This window comes from Hyla sarda, chromosome 3 (genome assembly GCF_029499605.1).
Source record: "Hyla sarda isolate aHylSar1 chromosome 3, aHylSar1.hap1, whole genome shotgun sequence".
NCBI lineage: Eukaryota > Metazoa > Chordata > Amphibia > Anura > Hylidae > Hyla > Hyla sarda.
The window spans coordinates 74,333,625-74,352,409 of NC_079191.1; the positions used below are offsets into that span (position 1 = coordinate 74,333,625).

An 18,785-nucleotide genomic window follows, 5' to 3' on the forward strand; every position below is an offset into this window, starting at 1 on the left:
AACATAATGGCACTTACCATCAGGTAGATCAAATCTTGGCTTGTATATTAGATCTTATAGTCAGATACAGAATTTGTGCAGCTCCTCCAACTTCTTAAAATCTCTGAATTCGGGGAACCACACGAAACAGACTGATGTCTCTTGTGCTGTATCTGGCCATGTGAACCGCAATGAAGGACAAGATTTTATCTACCTGATGAGAAGTGGCATTATGTTATTTCGCATTATGGATATACAGTGATCCCTCAACTTACAATGGCCTCAGGTTACCATATTCTTAATATACAATGATCTTTTCTGGACCATTGTAACTTGAAACCAGACTCCACATACAATGGAGTCCAGATCTGTGAAACGTGTCAATGGCCAGGGGCGGACTGACCGGCCGGTCCATCCGAGGCCTGGCCGGCTAAAGGGCCCGCTACCGCTGTTCAGGACCGCCATCAGGGGGGTACAGCCAGTATCCCAGTAAGGGTCCCTGCTGTACCCCCCTGCAGCAGCCGCAGCATAGAAAGGCCAGACTTATTGTGGGGCACTCCATTCTATGAGGGGGCCCGCTGCTGCAGCACTGTTTTTTTATTCAAAATACTTAGTCTCTGGCCCTTTAATGTGAGGGCAGAGGCCGCAGCCGCAATGCATCTCTGGGAGGAGAGCAGAGAGGGACGCTCCTCCCCCTCCCCCCACACTCTTTTGCAAGCAGGCTGCAGCCTTATTGGTGGAGCAGGCAGGTGCTTTGCTTCCTGTTCCACCACAGACTACAACACCCGCCCGTGCCGAAGGGGAACAGGAACTTCCCCTGCCCACCGCTGAGGCCACTCATAACAGGTAACTTTCAGGGAGTAAAAGAGGGAGGGGGCAAATTGCTGTTTGGGGGGTCAGTGGGAGGTAAATGGGCCATTTCTCAATGTTTCCTGACTAGGGTGCATCCAGCTGTTGTTGAATTACAACTCCCAGCATGCCTGGACAGCCAAAGGCAGGCTGGGAGTTGTAGTTTTACAACAGCTGGAGGCACCCTGGTTGGGAAACACCTATCTATATCATATCTATTTATCTATCTCATATCTATCTATCTATCTATCTATTTCATATCTATATATCTATCTATCGCATATCTATATATCTATCTATCTATCTCATATCTATCTATTTCATATCTATCTATTCCCCCCCCCCCCTTGCCCCACCTCTCTTAGATACTAGGACGGGCTGCTGGCCCTCTAAAATCAGCAAAGGGGCTGCCAGCAGTATCCACTATCCACTGGGAGTACTGTCAACTGGGAGCATTACTTACCTGGGGCAATATGAACCTGAGGGAACTGCTTACTGGAGGCATGACCTACCAGGGGGCACTATCTACTGAGGGAACTGCCTACTAGGGGCATTACCTTCCTGGGGGACACTATCTACTGGGATCATTACCTACTGGGGCGTTACCTACCTGAGGGGTTCTATCTACTGGGGGCATTACCTACCTTGGATATCCTCTACTGGGGGCATTACCTGCTGCCTACCTGTTTAGGGCATTACCTACGACCTACCTGGGAACATAACATACTACTTACTTGGGGGCATCACCTACAACCTACCCACTGGGGCATTATCTAGTACCTACTTACTCTGGGTATAACCTACTAACTACCTACTGGGGGCATTACCGAACCTAATATGAGCTTCTAACTTATAGGGGGAATTCACTACCTACCCACTGGGGGCATCTACCTAATAGAGGAGGGGAAATTACCAACCCACCACCACCGAAACCCCTACCCTTTTTCTCAACACACATACTTACTCCCTTATACTATGCAGGGCACCAAGGGAGGAATTATTTGGGGCAGTGAGGGTAGGGAACAGGTGGGGAATGTGCTGAAAAAGTGTGGTGCCTAATATTTTTGTTGTCTGGCAGATTCTGTGAATACGAGTCATGGTTGGAAGAAGACTTCATGACGGTCTGAGCAAGACAGAGAAGAAAAGGAAAGAGAACGTCTTCAAGAAGACGCCTCCTGTGAGTCAGTGGATGTAACTGCAGTGTAATTACTTACATAGTCTGCAGCATTTGTGTAGAGCCGGTGCATTGCCATAGAATGAGATTTGCCATAGAATGAGATGGTCCGTCTCCATCACATCCTATTGGCTCACTCTTGTCACGTGACATATTTAAACGTCACGCATCGATGCGCACAGCAGTGTCAGTTTGGCTATCACAGGGAGAGGATCTCCTCTTCCTGTGATAGCTGAAGCTGCACGGAGCTCTCATGGCCTCTGTGGCCCGACAGAAGCTCACACATTTACGCAGCTCATACGGCTGCCTCATATACATTTACTCTATTATTACATGTACTGTTGATCCACAGCGCTATCGGGATCCCTATGCCTGATGGCGCTGTCATCAGTGTGCGTCCCCGCGAGCGCCCCACGCCCGCAGCTCTACTCCCCTTCCCGTTAACGCTCAGGGAGCGGGGAACAGAAAGTAGAGCATCAGGCGCAGGTAAAGTAGTACTGCGCATGCGCAGCACTACGCGAATAACTTAACCTGCGCCCGATGCTCTACTTTCTGTTCCCCACTCCCTGAGCGTTAACGGGACGGGGAGTAGAGCTGCAGGCGTGGGGCGCTCGCGGGGAGGCACACTGATGACAGCGCCATCGGGCATAGGGATCCCGATAGCGCTGTGGATCGCTCCCTAAGCGTTAACGGGGGACGGGGAGTAGAGCTACGGGGGACGGGGAGTAGAGCTGCGGGCGTGGGGCGCTCACGGGGACGCACATTGATGACAGCGCCATCGGGCATAGGGATCCCGATAGCGCTGTGGATCAACAGTACATGTAATAATAGAGTAAATGTATATGAGGCAGCCATATGAGCTGCGTAAATGTGTGAGCTTCTGTCGGGCCACAGAGGCCATGAGAGCTCCGTGCAGCTTCAGCTATCACAGGGAGAGGAGATCCTCTCCCTGTGATAGCCAAACTGACACTGCTGTGCGCATCGATGCGTGACGTTTAAATATGTCACGTGACAAGAGTGAGCCAATAGGATGTGATGGAGGAGGACCATCTCATTCTATGGCAAATCTCATTCTACGGGAAGGCACCGGGGGTCACCACTATATGGGCTTTGTATTTGGGGGTAGATAATGGTATCTGTTAAGTGGTTTTTATACAGTCACTATGTGGTGGTAATAGTAGTGGTCACGGTGTGGTTATTCTCACTTGTATACTGGTATTATTGGTAATATTGCTCCCAGTATACAGGATTTGGTCAGTAACAGTATGGTCTTAATATTTATTATTTATGGTAATAATATTCCTCTTTCCTTCCTCACTAAACTAAAGGACTCATGTTTTTCTTGTCCTGTGTTTAATTTTTTATTTTATTTTATTGACAATGGGGAAGATAGCAGGCGGGTGTGTGTGTGTGTGTGTGGGGGGGGGGGGGGGGGTTGGTAGGGGGTGTTAGGCCAGGCCTTGAGCAGTGGTCCTGTATATGGTCACTTATATGGTATACAGACCCTGTATACAGCTGGTATCTATCACTATATGGGCACTGTGTATAGTTGTTTTATTCAGTACAGTATGGTGGTATTATCCAGTAATTGTGTGGTGGTATATATTTCCTCCTTGTATACTGGTATTGTTCATGGAAAATTATCTTACCTATGTTAACGTGTTTTAAATATATGTGTTTATATAATTTTATTTTATTTTGTGTGTAGGGGTGGGGCATGAGGAGGGATTTGGGTGGGATTTGGGCGTGGCAGAGGTGTGGCCAGGGGCAGAGCCTCACAGGGGGCCCTTGCTTTATTTGGTCCGGTGGCCCAGAGTGTTGTCAGTCCGCCCTTGTCAATGGCTGAAAGATCCGACTAATCAGAATGGGCATTTCACTGGTAAAACCCCTGTATTACTGAAGTGCATGCACTGACTGGTGTCTGGTAGCGCCCCCTACAGTACAGGGTGGTACTACATTTTTCTTTAATCTTCACTTTTTTCCTATTTTTGGATGACATTTTGGGGCTTCAGAACCAATTACCAGGTTCTGGTCTCAATATACAAAGGTCGTCCTGAAACCAATTAAGGCCCCATTCACACTACCGTTGTCACACGCTAGTGTGACAGCAGTCGGGGCCGTGGGGGAAAATAGAGGGAGAAAAAATACTGCTTGTGCCGTCTTTTCCTCCCGCCACTCCCGCTGAAAAATAGCAGCGCCTGATGGACCCCGTTGACTATAATGGGGTCCATCGGGACCCGCTGTTGCCTGTGGCGTCCCGTCAAAATGACGACCGTCAAACTAACAAAATAAGGGAGTTTGACGTCCGTTCTTGACAGGGCGCAACGGCAGTGTGAAAGAAGCCTAATGTTGTCACTTGAGGGACCACTGTATACAATGGGAAAGGTGTTAATAAGGAGCATATATGCCATAGGCTTTATTTATGCTATACCTGTCTTTTTATTTATTTTGCAACATTTCTGGAAAATTGGATTTTATCAAGTCAGGCCTTTTTACAGGTAGGCCAATTGATGCATCTAAAATGGCATATCTATCGATCTAAGGGGTTTACACCAGGGGTCAAATCCTGGGAAAATATTGTGGGAACCCAAAATTTCCATTCAAGGGCTGGTCCGGCAGGACTCCTGCTAATGGGAACAGCATTCCTGCTGTAGAAAAAGTGCAGGAACTCCATTCCCATGCCTTCCTGCAGGACTTGAGCCCTGGTTTACACTACCTGTGTACACCATTCTGCAGATGGTATATATCATTTAGAATCTACATAAAAGCTTGAGTCACCTTGTATCTCCATTGTATCGCCTGCCTCATACTCTATCATTGTCCACATTCACAGAACTGCTACTCTTAATATTCATAATCTTACTTTAACTCTTTGGCTGACTTGCAAATGGCTTTTTTGTGTGTTTCCTAGTCATGGGATGACAGTGACTCTGAAATTTCATCTTTGGAAGAAATCACCGATAACCTGGACATCAGTCCTAGAAAACCTCAGCCTGCTTTACGACAAAGCGCAGAATCCACAGGCTCACATGGAACCAGTATCTGGAGCTCCACAAGTGCCAAAGGCTGGTAACACAGAAGACTTTGAGGATTTATTTTTATTTCCTTTTTTTGTAAATCTATGAAAATATGGACGCTAGAGTTCTAATGTGCAATATTTCTATTGAGCAACAATGTATTGCAGCAGAAACCAAAAAGAATCCTAATGGCTAAACATTGGTGTCAGCTTACCCTAAATCAGTGTTCCCCAACCAGCATGCCTCCAGCTGTTGCAAAACTACCACTACAAATTGTAGTTTTGTAACAGCTGGAGGCACGCTGGTTGGGAAGCACTGCCTCCAATTATCCTTATCGTCTTTGAAGAATCTAGACCGCATTGTACAGTACAGTATCTTGATATCAGATGGTTTCCACATTTTTCAAAAGGAAAAAAAAAATGGGCTGTATTTATTTTACTTTAAGACACAAGAGGCCTCTGCCAATAGGCAGCTCTGAGGCAATGGCATTTACCAAAGGGGAAACTTGCCAATGAACATTTCGTTTTGCTATGTATAAATATTTATATCAGGCATTCACAGTGCTGTAAGACAGTGTTTTCTAAACAGTGTGTCTCCAGCTGTTGCGAATCCACAACTCCCAGCATGCCCAGACAGCCAAAGGTTTACTGGGAATGCTGGCAGTTGTTGTTTTGAAACAGCTGGAGGCACCCTGTTTGGAAAATACTGCTGAAAGAGAGAGTGGACACTAAGGAGCTATAAGAGAAAGGCTGCTAGGGGCGTTGGATGTTGGAAGAAGTGCACTACAAGGATCCCCTACATTTTTTAAGAATGAATGAGACAAAGCTGCAAAACAAATATGACGGGGCAGGTACAAGCCCGTCTGGAGTGCCCATTGCGCAAAAGTGTGCTACTTTCACAAAAGTGGCACGTCATAAATCAGCGTCTAAACTGTGCACCTAGGAAACCATGTCCACAAAACACCCACTGGGTTCTCCGGTGCAGAAAGCCATATACAGCAGCGAAAGTCGCTTCATAAATGCGGCAGGGCTTTAAAAATATAAACAACCCCCTTAGTTCTTTAAGGTGGAGATCAGTCAAACCTATAGCAACCAATCAGATTGCTTCTTTAATTTCTCAGAGGCCTTTTTAATCATTAAAGAGTACCTGTCACCAAACTAAACTTTTAATATATTGTTCCTTATGTAATTATAAGACACTTTGCTGTTTAAATTCTCAACCTTTATATGTTTTTAATGTGATTGAAAAAAACGGCCACTAGGTGGCTCTGTTCTGTTCCTTGCGCAAGTCAAACAGACAGTTTGCTCTCCTCCCGGCCTGGCAGGAGACCAAACTCAGGAAGTGCGTACAGGGCATGGCGAGGCACAGCTCCCACAGGCTTCTGTGACATCATGCTTGCTGGGGAACACCCACTTTCCCCTGCCAGGAGCTCACACAATGTGAGCAAGGGGAAAGGTATGATACACAGCTTTTTAAAGCTGGGAAAACATTTTTTAAAGGACAGGAGGGGTGTTACGAGTAGTTAGGGAATACAATCTGAGTTAGTTTAGAAAATCTGGTTTGATGACAGGTTCTCTTAAAATAAGCGATCTGTTTGGTTGTTATGGGCAACTGCTCCACTTTTACACAGTTTTTGATAAACTTTTCCCCTAAGTATTTCTTGGTAGGTTTTTATGGTTAAGAGCTTCTATGGTACTCACGAGGGCAGGTGATGTAGTGCAGGCTAGCTGGGGGTAGTAGTCCCTATGACAAAGTCTTTTGTGATGTCACGTGATCCAGCATAAGGGCCCTCCAGCAGGGCAGCACCAGATTAAAAAGCAATGCGTGCACCATGTTTTGATTTAGCACAACTGCGCCAAATGGAAAGACAGACAGATGTGAACCTGTATGCATCGGGTAAATACTGTACTTTTTATCATACTTTTCATAGGAATGGAAAGAAGTAATGTGCTGCAGTACAAACTTTTCCCTCCTTTTCTACAGATATATTTAGAAAGTTGTTTATTATAATATTAATATAATATTTTAGCCTATTTTATTATCAAAATACACTTGAATGTTCATGGTAATATATCAAATGTTTTTTTTTTATACCTATATACTTTATCAGTTGTTTCCTTTTTCTGTAACTGGAATAAGAGCTAGGCTAGAAAAAGTCAATAGGGATTTATGAAATGCCATACCCACTTGGTGTTTTTGTCTTTTGTCCTTGGCGTTTTTATTTTTCTTCTCATAAAGAAAATACCCCATACCCAATATTAAAGATGGGAACTTGACTTTCCTTTGTGTATTAAAAAAAAAATGTAATCGTTTAACCCTTGACATTTCTTGGTGGATGTTCTGCAAAAGGCAGATGCCGGCAGAACATGCTGGCTCAAGGACTGCTCAGAAATTCGTCTTCCCCATAGATGACAATGCATTACCTTTAGGGTATGGTCACACTTAATGTATCCGCAGCATACTTGACACTGCGGATGCACTGATGACCATCCCTAGAGTGTGTTTCCTGCTGTGCCCTGTGTGTCCTGCGTTATCTGCTCGAAGCAGAAATCCACCGCTACCAGCAGACACACAGGGATCTGCAAGTTACACGCATGCGCACTGTGCAGTTTACTCACATACATCACGACCACTCTGCATATGCAGGGGGACACTGCACATGCGTGCAACTCGCAGATCCCTGTATGTCTGCTCATAGCGGTGGATTGCTGCTTTGAGCAGACAACGCAGGAGGCACAGCTGGAGGCTCACTCTAGGGATGGTCATCAGCGCATCTGCAGTGTCAAATATGCTGCCGATGCGCTACGTGTGACCCTTCCCTATAAGTGTATAAGCACAAATGGCAGATTTGATTCAGAAATTTCTGTGACTAAAACAATTTATTCCATTCATCTGTGCCTCTGAAATGTTACCTGTCTGTATCTTATCTGTCTAGCCTGAGACTGTTAAATGCTCATTCTATGACTTTTTATATTAAATCTATATTTTTCTATTTTTGTAATCACAGTGCTGGGTATAGATATTTTGTATCCTTGCTGGTTTTAGTGTGTTTATATTTTCATACAAATAAAGCTATTTCACTTTTGACTGTATTGTTGAATACTGATGAATTGTGGTAATATGTATGTATACATGGCTGCAATATAAATACATCGGGGAGGGGGGGGGGGGGGTGAGGTCAGACACTGATGTTGGACGAGAGGGCTTGGATGACAGTATCCATTCTAGTTCATCCTAAAAGTGTTGGATGGGTTTGCTGTCCGGGCTCTGTGTGGGCCGGTCAGGTTTTTCCCTATCACACTCCCCCCCCCCCATGCCTTTATGGAGCTTGCTATGTGCACTTGGGCTCAGTCATGCTGGAAGAGAGAAAAGCCGAACCCAAACTGCTCCAACAAAGCTGAAAGCATACCACTATAAAAAATGTCTTGATATGCTGAAGCATTACGTTTTCCTTTCACTGTGTTAAGGGGCCTTGGCCAACCCCTGACAAACATCCCATAGCGTTATCTCTTCTCCACCAAACATTACAGCTGGCACAATGCAGTCATGCAGTGTATTTCTTCATTCCAGGGAACACATTTCCACCACTCCAGTGTGCTTTATGTCACTTCATCCAACCCTTGGCATTGTGCTTGGTGATATAAGGTTGGCATGCAAGTGCTCGGCCATAGAAACTTATGCCATAAAGCTCCCCGGTGCACAGTCTTTGTGGTAATTTTAATCCCAGATGAGGTTTGGTCTCTGCAGTTGTGGTGACACGGGGGTGCAAGACTTGTCAATTCGTGACGCCAGGGCACCATTAGCCTATGCACGGTCCAAGGTGGAGACAGCTTCTCCTGGGCCAGACACAGGGGTTGGAAACACACCGATGTCGGGTTATGGATAACTGTCTTTTACTGAGCAAGTGTAGATGGTATCACACACACAGTATGGAGCAGAGTAGAAGGGATGCAGTTTAACCCTTGAGAGCCCTGTTGCCTTGCTGGGACTTATGATGCTTTTCACCCACTTTGAACTTGAAGAGATTTGAAACTTGAAGATATCCCACTCTGACTAGGGTTCTGACAAGGTCCAATCACTATCACAGCCATAGTTTGACTTCTGGACGAGGAACTCTTGCAGAATGGTGGGGCTGACTTGAGAAGATATTTTCTTAAAGCTTCCCTCAGGATTCACTACACACGACTAAAACCTCTTTTTAAAACTGTATCTCAGATTCAACAGTGACTCAGCAGTGAACTATACTGGGGCAAATCCTCCCCCCTACACTATATACAGGAGAATGTAGGGGTTCCCATTGGGCAGACGGGGTCACCTGGTCACTTCTGCATCTCTTGCTTAAAGGTACAGTATATAAATAACATAATGAATACAGTAAACACAGTGAATATAATAAAGTGCACGAACATAGTAAACATTTTCACAGTGGGCCCAACACAAGAGCAGCAGGCATGCCCGAGGAGATCCGCAGCCCACCAGACAGTCTTTGGTGCTGGGAAACCACACAGTTATTGAGTCAGGAGAGTGTTGGTGACTTTTCTGCACTTTATTACCCATCTCTGTAACTTTACATGGTCTCCACTTCATGGCTGAGTTTCTGTGGCTCCTAAGCGGTTCCACTTCTCAATAATATTGTGAAACATCTGGGAGGGAAGAAATTTCCTGAACTTACATTACAGCCATGACATCCTATTACAGTACCATGCTGGAATTCATTGAGGTCTTTGGAACGACCCATTCTAACATAAATGCTTGGAAAGGCATTGGTAGGGGCTTGATGTTATAAGTCTTTGACAATAGGAATGGATGTGCCCCAATACTTTTCTCTCTTGATAGGGAAGACTACAGTAGGTCTGCTCGGTGACTTTGCCTGTGGCACATGATGCATAACCAAAGATCTAAGTGTCATGCCACCGGCAATGCAGCTAATGAAAGTGAATGTGTTCACACCACAACATGCAAGCTGCGACCACCACGGAACAGATTTCAGTTTATATTTCTGAATACTATTGAGTTGTGTGCATTGTGGTCAGACTCACTACATAGCCCTTGTCTCCTGCAGATATTAAAGGGGTATACCGGCTTTATATATCTTATCCCCTATCCAAAGGATAGGGCATAAGATGTATGATCACAGGGGTCCCTCGCCGCTGGAGACCCCCGCGATCTCGGTGCAGCCCCGACATTCTGTGCCCGGCGCTGCCTCCGAGACGGGGACGTGACGTCAATGCCACGCCCACTAGTGATGTCACGCCACGCCCCCTCCATTTGTGTCTATGGGAGGGGTCGTGAATGCCATCACGTCATGTCCCAGTCTCGGAGGCAGCGCCCAGCACAGAATGCTGGGGGCTGCACAGAGATCGCAGGGGTCCCCAGCGGCATTGGATAAGGGATAAGATGTATAAAGCCAGAATACCCCTTTAATGCAGTTGGCTAATAGTGGCCTAGGTAAGCTGAGAAGAATAGTTAGCGTGCGCTTTACATCAGGCCACTAGCAAGGATCTTTTTGACATCTATGTCGACAGCATTTTAATCTGTTAATTAAATTTCATTGTGTCCCATTTCTCCGACACGAGTCGCGTGGTCCGCGAATGGCTGTGTACATGAATGAGCCTCTGCCGTTGTGTCAAAATCCATTTAGTCATGTTGACAGTTTCCGAAGTGAAGCATTTAGCGTTTATACCGTCCCCACAGACCATAAACATTTCTTGTGACAATGCCCCGGTGCTTGTTGAGAGCGTCTTGGTAAAGGGGAAGTGTCATGGAACAGCATTTTACATCTGACAGATGGATTGTGTCTCTGTATGTGAGGTAGGAACAAGCCATCCGAGAGCTGCTACAAACAGCATCAGGGCTGTTATTCATTAACTATTCATTTAGAAGAGGCTCTCCGCACGCCCAGGTCTTTGTTAGACAAATCTTCTTCCCACAAAGGTAAACAGCACAAATTCATTAGGAAAGAAAGAGAAGAGACGATATAAGCCGAACGCCGTAGTAATTATAAAGAAAACCTCCAGGCCAGGGCAGGGAATTTGGGAAGACATCAACAGGTCCCATACTTTATAGCTGTCATGGAATAGTTATTGCAAAAATACAGCTATTCACACTCAGTATAGGAAGTTTTTGATGGGAACCATTTTCTTGTAGTTTTTCTGAAACAAATAAAGAATAAATACATTGCTATGCATCACCACTTACCTCCGAAGATGCTGAAACGATGGTGCTTTTGCTTAAAGTGTACCTGTTAGATCCCCCCAAAAATATGTTACTCAGTTCCTAATTCTGACCATAAAAATCTTATTTTTAAGCCTCTATCACCTATATTTATTATAAAAAAATACCTCTTTTCATTATCTCACACTGTTAGAAACCCTCTCATGGGAAGGGGGTGTGTGGTGATTGGAGGTGATTGGTGTGTCTGCTCATGCAGCCTTGGCCATGTGTCAGACACCTGTGTGGTCTAAATGCTCACTGCACCCCTTGTTAAATTCTGTGAGGGGTGTAGTTTCCAAAATGGGTTCACATGTGAGGGGGTCCATTGCTCTGGCACTATGGGGGCTTTGTAAACACACGTGTGGTGTCCCGGTACCGTATCCTATCCGGAACCCGTGTAGATGGGTCCCCTTAGCCAGAGTCCCTAGGACGTCGGGGTCCCCATTGTCTAGTTCACCCCTGGTCACCTCTCATCCAGATAGTTATTGCACTAATAGTTACTTATGAAGCATGTAAATATTATATCCATGCCTATATATATAGTTAATTACCTGTCCATAGCGTAGCAGGACCTGTGGGTCACGTGGTTAGGAGAACTCTATGATATTTCTGCTTGAGGACCTTTGGAAGTCCTTGTGACATAGTCAATCCCATCACGCTGTGTAACGGTGAGTGACAGATGTTCGGACCAATCAGATTTGCCCCGCCCCCTGCCCATATAAGGGAGCGGCGGCCATTGTTCTCTCTCTTGGTCCCGGGCTGTCAAACGAGCAGGATCTGTGCAGCTGTCTATCGCAGTGAGTTAGGCCTGAGCCTTGCGGCAACGGCTGATATATTCAGGATTGCCAGTGTATTAATCCCTAAGCACTCTGCAGGATCACCGGACCTTATCTATACCCTAAATCCGGACGGATCTGCAATAATTACCCTAAATTCAGAGACTTTAATTTATTTCAAGGTCCGCAACAATTGTCAGTCATTGAGGTATATGGAGACTGTTTGATTGAGACTGTTACTACTCTATGGATGTACCGCAAGCTGTTAAGTAAAGTTTATGCAAGTTCAAATTCATCTACCTTGTGGACCTTCAGTCTTTATTCTTATGCACCTATCGTTGCTGGGAAGGGCGGTGATAGGCCGGAGAATCATCTCAGCATACTAGCCCTCAGCCTGGCATCACGAACTATAGGGTTAACATTGACCCCTCAATTACCGAAACAATACCCCAACTACCATACACCCCCCAAGGGCTACCACACATGGCCTTCAATTCCGGACTAACTTTCTCTCCAAAAGCCCAATGACGCCCCTTCTCTTCTGAGCATTGTAGTGCACCCGCAGAGCACTTTACATCCACATATGGGGTATGTTCTTACTCAGAAGAAATGGGGTTACAAATTTTTGGGGCCTTTTTTCCTATTTTCCCTTGTGAAAATGAAAATTTGTCAAACACCTGTTGGGTGTTAAGGCTCACTATACCCCTTGTTATGTTCGGGGGGGGGGGGGGTGTAGTTTCCAAAATGGGGGTCACATGTGGGTATTTACTTTTTTTGCGTTTAAGTCAGAACCGCTGTAAAATCAGCCACCCCTGTGCAAATCACCAATTTAGGCCTCAAATGTACATAGTGCCCACATAGGGGGCATTTTCGTACTCAGGAGAGATTGCGTTACAAATTTAGCCTTTACCTCTTGTGAAAATAAAAAGTATGGGGCAACACCAGCATGTTAGTGTAAACATTTTTATTTTTATTTTATTTTTTTACACTAACAGGCTGGTGTAGACCCCAAATTTTCCTTTTCATAAGGGGTAAAAGGAGAAAAAGCCCCCAAAATTTGTAATGCAATTTCTCCCGAGTACGGAAATACCCCATATGTGGCCCTAAACTGTTTCCTTGAAATACGACAGGGCTCCGAAGTGGGAGAGTGCCATGCGCATTTGAGGACTAAATTAGGGATTGCATAGGGGTGGACATAGGGGTATTCTACGCCAGTGATTCCCAAACAAGGTGCCTCCAGCTGTTGCTCAACTCCCAGCATGCCTCGACAGTCAGTGGCTGTCCGGAAATGCTGGGAGTTGTTTTGCAACAGATGGAGGCTCCATTTTGGAAACACTGCCGTACGATCCATTTTTCATTTTTATTGGGAGGGGGGAGCAGTGTAAGGGGGTGTATATGTAGTGTTTTACCCTTTATTATGTGTAGTGTAGTGTTTTTAGGGTACATTCACACAGGCGGGGATTTAAGGTGAGCTTCCCACTAGGAGTTTGCGCTGCGGTGGAAAATTTGCCGCAGCTCAAACTTGAAGCGGAAAACTCACTGTAAACCCACTCATGTGAATGTCCCATGTTCACATGGGAGGGGGGGCAAACCTCCAGCTATTTCTAAACTATAACTCCCAGCATGTACTGACAGACCGTACATCCTGGGAGTTGTACTTTTGCAAAAGCTGGAGGCGCACTGGTTGGAGAACCTTCAGTTAGGTTCTGTTACCTAACTCAGTATTTTCCAACCAGTGTGCCTCCAGCTGTTGCAAAATTACAGCTCCCAGCATGTACTGATCGCCGAAGATCATGCTGGGAGATGTAGTTATGCAACAGCTGGAGGTACGCAACTACGGTGAGCTTCCCACTAGGAGTTTGCTCTGCGGTGGAAATTTTGCCGCAGCTCAAACTTGAAGCGGAAAACTCACTGTAAACCCACCCATGTGAATGTACCCTGTACATTCACATTGGAGGGGGGGGCAAACCTCCAGCTGTTTCAAAACTATAACTCCCAGCATGTACTGACAGACCATACATCCTGGGAGTTGTACTTTTGCAAAAGCTGGAGGCGCACTGGTTGGAGAACCTTCAGTTAGGTTCTGTTACCTAACTCAGTATTTTCCAACCAGTGTGCCTCCAGCTGTTGCAAAATTACAGCTCCCAGCATGTACTGATCGCCGAAGATCATGCTGGGAGATGTAGTTATGCAACAGCTGGAGGTACGCAACTACAACTCCCAGCATGCCGAGACAGCAGTTTGCTGTTCGTGCATGCTGGGAGTTGTAGTTTTGCAAGATCTAAAGGGCCACAGTTTAGAGACCACCGCACAGTGATCTCCAAACTGTGGCCCTCCAGATGTTGCAATACTACAAATCCCAGCATACCCTAACAGCAAACTGCTGGGTGGGCATGCTGGGAGTTGTAGTTTTGCAACATCTTGAGGGCTACAGTTTAGAGACCACTGTATAGTGGTCTCCAAACTGTAGCCCTCCAGATGTTGCTAGGCAACAACTCACCGGCTTCCGTAGGATCGCCGCACCAGGGAGTCGCATCACCGTCCTTTGCTGCCTGCCCCCGATCACCGCTGGTAAGTGACCTCCAGCACCGGTCACATCACGGTACGTCTGCTCTGCCTGGAATACAGCGGGTGGGCAGAGCGGAGAACCAATCTTTAACCCTGCCGCCCCGATCTGCTATTGGTTGGTCGCTTCTAACCGACCAATAGCAGGGATAGGAGGGGTGGCACCCATGCCACCTCACTCCTATCCCTTCAGGGCGATCGAGGGTGTCTTGAACAACCTGATCCCCCTTATTTTCCGGGTCACCGGAGACCTGTATGACTTGGAATTGCAGCAGATCGCTGGTCTGAATGATTTCAGCAGGCATTCCAGTCCGGTCCCCGCCCAGTGAGTGTCAGGAACCGGAATTCCCACGGGCGTACAGGTATGACCGTGGTCCTTAAGTACCAGGGAACCAGGGCCTTAGTGGTTAAAGGGGTACTCCGGTGGAAAACAATTTATTTTAAATTAACTGGTGCCAGAAAGTTATACAGATTTGTAAATTACTTCAATTAAAAAATCTTAATCCTTCTGGTATCGCTTGATAAAGACTGCCTGCGTGCAGCTGAAACGTTGCCTTGATGTTTGAATTGGAATAAAGCCACATTCACTTTTCATCTTACTGGAGTGCTACAGTCTTCTCCTTTCTACATTGTGAAGTGTCTCCCGTGACCTGGGATTCCGACCGTGTGCACCCACCCTCTACTTGTATCTCGCAGAGTGCTGCTCCTTATCCCTTGTTTTTTTTTCTTGTTTTTTTTTATCCTTCTGGTAGTTATCAGCTGCTGAATGCTACAGAGGAAGTTCTTTTCTTTTTGAATTTCTTTCCAGTCTGACCAAAGTGCTCTTTGCTGACACCTCTGTCCATGTCAGGAACTGTCCGGAGCAGGAGCAAATCCCCATAGCAAACCTATCCTGCTCCGGGCAATTCCTGACATGGATAGAGATTTCAGCAGAGAGCACTGTAGAAAAACAGAAAAGACATTCAAAAAGAAAATAACTTTCTCTGTAGTAAACAGCAGCTGATAAGTACTGTAAGAATTAAGATTTTTTAATAGAAGTAATTTACAATTCTGCTTACCTTTCTGGCACCAGTTGATAAAATTGATTTTTTTTCCCCGGAGTACCCTTTTAATGCACCTTAGATAGGGAGTTGTGCAATCTGAACTAGCGCTTTACTGATTCATGGAGGTTACGGCCCTTATTACATTGTTACATTGCTGCTAAACCCAGAATTTTTTGCACATTGTTTAGTTATATCATGTTATAATATCGGCCTGTCCCATCTTCTTTTTGGATATTTGCATCTTTTTAACCACTTAGAAGTTTACGTAATATATTTGCGTATGTCTTTTTAAATGATTTGTCAATAAAAATTATCATTTGATCAGTGGTAATTGCTCAAGTTTTTCTTGGTATTCCATGCCTCCAATAGGTAGGTAATGCCCCCAGGTTCATAATGCTTGCGGTAGATAGTGTCCCCTGTAGATAGTGCCTACCCCTTGCAGCCCCTGTGCGGATTTTAGAGGGCCCGCAGTCCATTCCAGTCTCTCTGTGAGTAGAGGCACGAGGGTGAATAGATAGATATAATATACATAGATAGATAGATATCCAAAGGAACTGCAGCACACAGGTGTAGGATAAAGTGAATTTATTCCATCTTCAGCCGTGTACAAGGTGCTACATTTCGGCAGCCTCACTCCGCCATTTGGTAGGATAAACCAAATTCACTTTGATTTATCCTACGCCTGTGTGCTCCAGTTCCTTTGGATATTGAGTCCTATATTTATATCTGTGTGCACGTACATTATCATCTCTTTGGATGCGCTGCTCTTCTGGATGTAGACAGATTAGTGGTGTCTATTATGTTCTACCCAATAGGCTACTAAAAAGGCTGGACTCCACAGATGACATCTACTCTGGATGGCAAAAGTTGTGTAAATAATAACTGTATATCCAAAATGTGTAGTAACAACCTGTCATTACAGGGGTGGACATAGCATATATGCAACCGGAGCAGCCTCAGGCAAGGGGCTTACTGCTATATTAAAATAACAGAAGTGACAACTATGTAGAGAGATCATATATATGACAACAATTACTGGTCAATTAGGCTGGAATTACATATGTCCAGTGTCCGGCATACGTAAATCCAGCCTAAATCTCAATGCAATTGATGCCACAACTGATGACATGCATCAGTTGTCATCAGTTGTGTAGCATCTGTCCATTGTTTCTAAACGCCGGATGGGGGGGGGGGGGGGCAGCAAGATGCATTCACCTGTCTGTTGCCGGTCCTGCAAGTTCAACCTTCCGGCTTCCAAATTGAGACGCCAGATGAATGTGAACTGTCCCATGCAAATGAATAGGATGAGTTCTGGCATCAGTTTCCCTCTGGCGCATTTTCTACAGTAATCCTAGTCTTACTGTTGTTGTGTCTGCTCTGGTAAACTACTGTCATATCCCAAAAGTGTTTTTGTCAGTTAAGCAACTATAATAAAACAAAAAGCGCTCCATAGTGCATTACTATGGGAATGGGTAAAACGACAAAAGTGTTCACGGCATCTGAGGGGTTAATGGCAGACATCAGATAAGATCACTGATGTCGGCCATTACAGGCGGGTCCCTGGCTGCTGATAGCAGCCGGGACCTGCTGTGCATGATGCGAGCACAGGTCCGGTGCTCCTGTCATGTACAGAACGTAAATGGACATCCTGGTGCGTTATTTACCATCGCATCAGGGCGTACATTAACGTTTTGCATCATTAAGGGGTTAAGGATTAATTGTATTATTCAACTTTTAACCTTTAGGGGTTAGTTGTATTATTTGGCCAGATTAACACTATGGCATTTCCTGATTAGTTATATTTGTTTGTATTTCTTGAAAAACGTAATAAAAATTACTTGAAATGCCAGCAGTAGGACTCGGCTGCAATTTCCGTGCAGAATTTCAAAGCGGAATTACGCTCAGAAATTCCGGTGCAGCCGAGTCCCATTGCTGGCATTTCAAGTAATTTTTCAAGAAATACAAACAAATATAACCAATCAGGTGAGACATTACCTGTGAATTAAAGGGGTACTCCGGCGCTTAGACATCTTATCCCCTATCCAAAGGATAGGGGATAAGATGCCTGATCACAGGGGTCCCGCCGCTGGGGACCCCCATGATCTTGCATGCCATACCCCGTTTATAATCAGTCCCAGGACCGTGTTCGCTCCGGGTCTGATTACTGTTGATCACGGGCCTGAGCGTTTTGACGTCAAGGCTCCGCCCCGTGTGACGTCAGGCTCCGCCCCCTCAATGCAAGCCTATGGGAGGGGGCGTGACAGCTGTCACGCCCCCTCCCATAAGCTTGCATTGAGGGGCGGAGCGAGACGTCACACGGGGGCGTAGGCGTGACGTCACACGCCGCCGGCCCTGTGGTCGCCGGTAATCAGACTCGGAGCGAACACGCTCCAGGGACTGATTACAAACGGGGTGCCGCGTGCAAGATCACAGGGGTCCCCAGCGGTCAAGCATCTTATTCCCTATCCTTTGGATAGGGGATAAGATGTCTAAGCGCCGGAGTACCCCTTTAACAAGAATGTAAAATAAGTTAGTTGGGTATTAGCGAGCACACTACATTTACAGTCCTAGTAATTCCCATCTACTAAGATTAGCAATGATAGGTCAGAATGGATTTGAATAAAACAATTAGGTTCTTAGTATATGAGGTAAGTATTATTTATAGGTATGATAAGTGTACATTAAATATTGTATAGTTATATATGATAAACATTATCTTAGATTTGTAGTCCTCCATCAATCTAGACCGTCCCTCCGTCGCCCTCGCTCCTCCGGAACCATAGCATCATAGTGTATAATATAACATTATATGTGTATAAGTGTTGCACGGACATGTGATTTACAGATGACAAGGGTATTCATTTTAGGCATCAAAGTCAGTATTGCAATTTTCAACTCTCAAGGAACCATTATTTATCATTATTAACACCAAACATATACAACTTAAATGTAATTACAATCCCTTTACCAGTTAACGACCATGGACATCTATGCCCATCAATGTGCCGTTAACGGGGTATGACACGGGCTCCCGACTCGAGCCCGCGTCATACCAGCCAGCCCCCAGCGGGTTCCTATAGCTGGGGGGCCTGCGTTAATAGCTGACATGCGGCTCAAAGTTGACAGCGGTGTCTAAAGATGCCTTTGTCCTGTCCCTGTTGGTCCAGTG

At 45.5% G+C, this 18,785-nt stretch overlaps 1 protein-coding gene across 1 annotated transcript in view; it reads left to right on the forward strand.

Moving 5' to 3' along the window:
• DZIP1L (DAZ interacting zinc finger protein 1 like) overlaps window positions 1–8,105 on the forward strand; it is an 86,440-nt gene extending 78,335 nt beyond the window's left edge. Inside the window, exon 16 of the mRNA XM_056564353.1 lies at window positions 4,914–8,105. Within this exon, the coding sequence (XP_056420328.1) occupies window positions 4,914–5,075 (162 nt within the window). The 3' untranslated portion in view covers window positions 5,076–8,105. The remainder of the gene's footprint in view (window positions 1–4,913) is intronic.
• Window positions 8,106–18,785: the final 10,680 nt, after the last annotated feature.